This window comes from Passer montanus, unplaced genomic scaffold, assembly GCF_014805655.1.
Source record: "Passer montanus isolate IOZ18808 unplaced genomic scaffold, ASM1480565v1 scaffold1889, whole genome shotgun sequence".
Classification (NCBI taxonomy): domain Eukaryota; kingdom Metazoa; phylum Chordata; class Aves; order Passeriformes; family Passeridae; genus Passer; species Passer montanus.
In genome coordinates, this window is record NW_024366370.1 from 1,566 (window position 1) to 3,017 (window position 1,452).

The window sequence follows — 1,452 nt, forward strand, 5'->3', positions numbered from 1 at the left end:
GTACGAAAAAGAGGGGAAAAAAAAGGGGGAGTAAAACAGAGGGGTATAAATAATGGGAATAAAATGAGGGGGATAAAAAATAGGAATAAATAATGGGGGGATAAAATGGGGGGAATAAATAATAGGAATAAAATGGGGAGGATAAAAAATGGGAATAAATAATGGGGGGGGGTAAAACAGGGGGGAGTAAAACAGAGGGGAATGAATAATGGGAATTAAATGGGAATAAAACAGGGAGGGGGAATAAAACAGGGGGGCTCAGGGGAGGGCTGGGCACGCCCTGGAGCCGCGGGGCAGAGGATTTGGGGTGAGCTCCCTCCCTGCCCCCCGGGGCTGGGGCACACCGGGCACACCAGGGCACACCGGGGCACACCGGGCACACCGGGCAGTGCCGGTACCTCTGCGGGGCGCCCCCGGTCTGACGAAGTAGGGCAGCCCCCTCACGGCGCGGCGCAGCTCCTGCTTCAGGGCCAGCATGTACTCGCCCTCCTCGCCGCCGGGCAGCGGCGCCGCGCGGCGCTCCAGGGGCTGGGCACGACACGAAAAATGATATTTTGCCTAGAAAAGGTACCTGGACTGTCCCTAACTCTTTGTTTTTATTGTCCCGTATTATCCCAATCCAAATTATCCCCATTTTTACTACTCTAATTATATTACTATTTTAATAACAACTTTATTCCTGTTAACAAATGAACTTTTTTGTTATGCATAAATTCCATTCATAAATGTATGCATAAATCCTGTAGGAATATGCAACAGGCTGTTGCTTTTAAGGGTTAATCCTGTGTTAATGAGGGTCCTTTTTTGGGTTTATTTTGCCTAGAAAAGGTTCCCTCTACTAATCTTTGTTTTAATTGTCCCTAACTCTTTGTTTTCATTGTCTCCTATTGTCCTAATACAAATTATCCACATTTTTACTACTCTAATTATACTACAATTTTAATAACAACTTTATTCCCGTTAATAAATGAACTTTTTTGTTATGCATAAATCCTGTATGAGCTGCAGGAACATGCAACAGGCTGTTGCTTTTAAAGGTTAATCCCCTGTTAATGAGGGTCCTTTTTTGGGTTTATTTTGCCTAGAAAAGGTTACCTGGATTAATCTTTAATTGTCCCTCTTTTTTTTTTTTTTTTGGTCTCCTATTGTCCCAATCCGAATTATCCACATTTTCACTACTCTAATTATATTACAATTTCAATAATAACTCTATTCCCGTTAACAAATGAACTTTTTTCGTTCCAATTTCCCCGTTTCCCCCCGGGGCTCACCGGGAAGAGCGGCGAGGGCTGCAGGGTGGGCGGCGGCAGCGCCTCCCCCTTCCCGATGCCCACGGCTTCCACGCTGAACGACATCTGCCCCCGGCCCCGGCCGCGGCCCCGGCCCGCCATACCGGCCCCGGTCTGCCGGGGGCACCGGGGGCACCGCCGTCGGTACCGGCACCGGCACCGG

At 48.1% G+C, this 1,452-nt stretch overlaps 1 protein-coding gene across 1 annotated transcript in view; it reads right to left on the reverse strand.

Annotated features, from left to right (window-relative positions):
• The window catches only part of LOC120500691 (DNA-directed RNA polymerase III subunit RPC7-like), a gene marked incomplete at its 3' end in the record, with an annotated part of 3,005 nt that extends 1,559 nt beyond the window's left edge, over nt 1–1,446 (reverse strand). The window contains exons 1-2 of the mRNA XM_039705897.1: nt 1,272–1,446; nt 399–528 (exon numbers count right to left, since the gene is read on the reverse strand). Of these exons, the coding sequence (XP_039561831.1) occupies nt 399–528; nt 1,272–1,391 (250 nt within the window). The remainder of the gene's footprint in view (nt 1–398; nt 529–1,271) is intronic.
• Nucleotides 1,447–1,452: the final 6 nt, after the last annotated feature.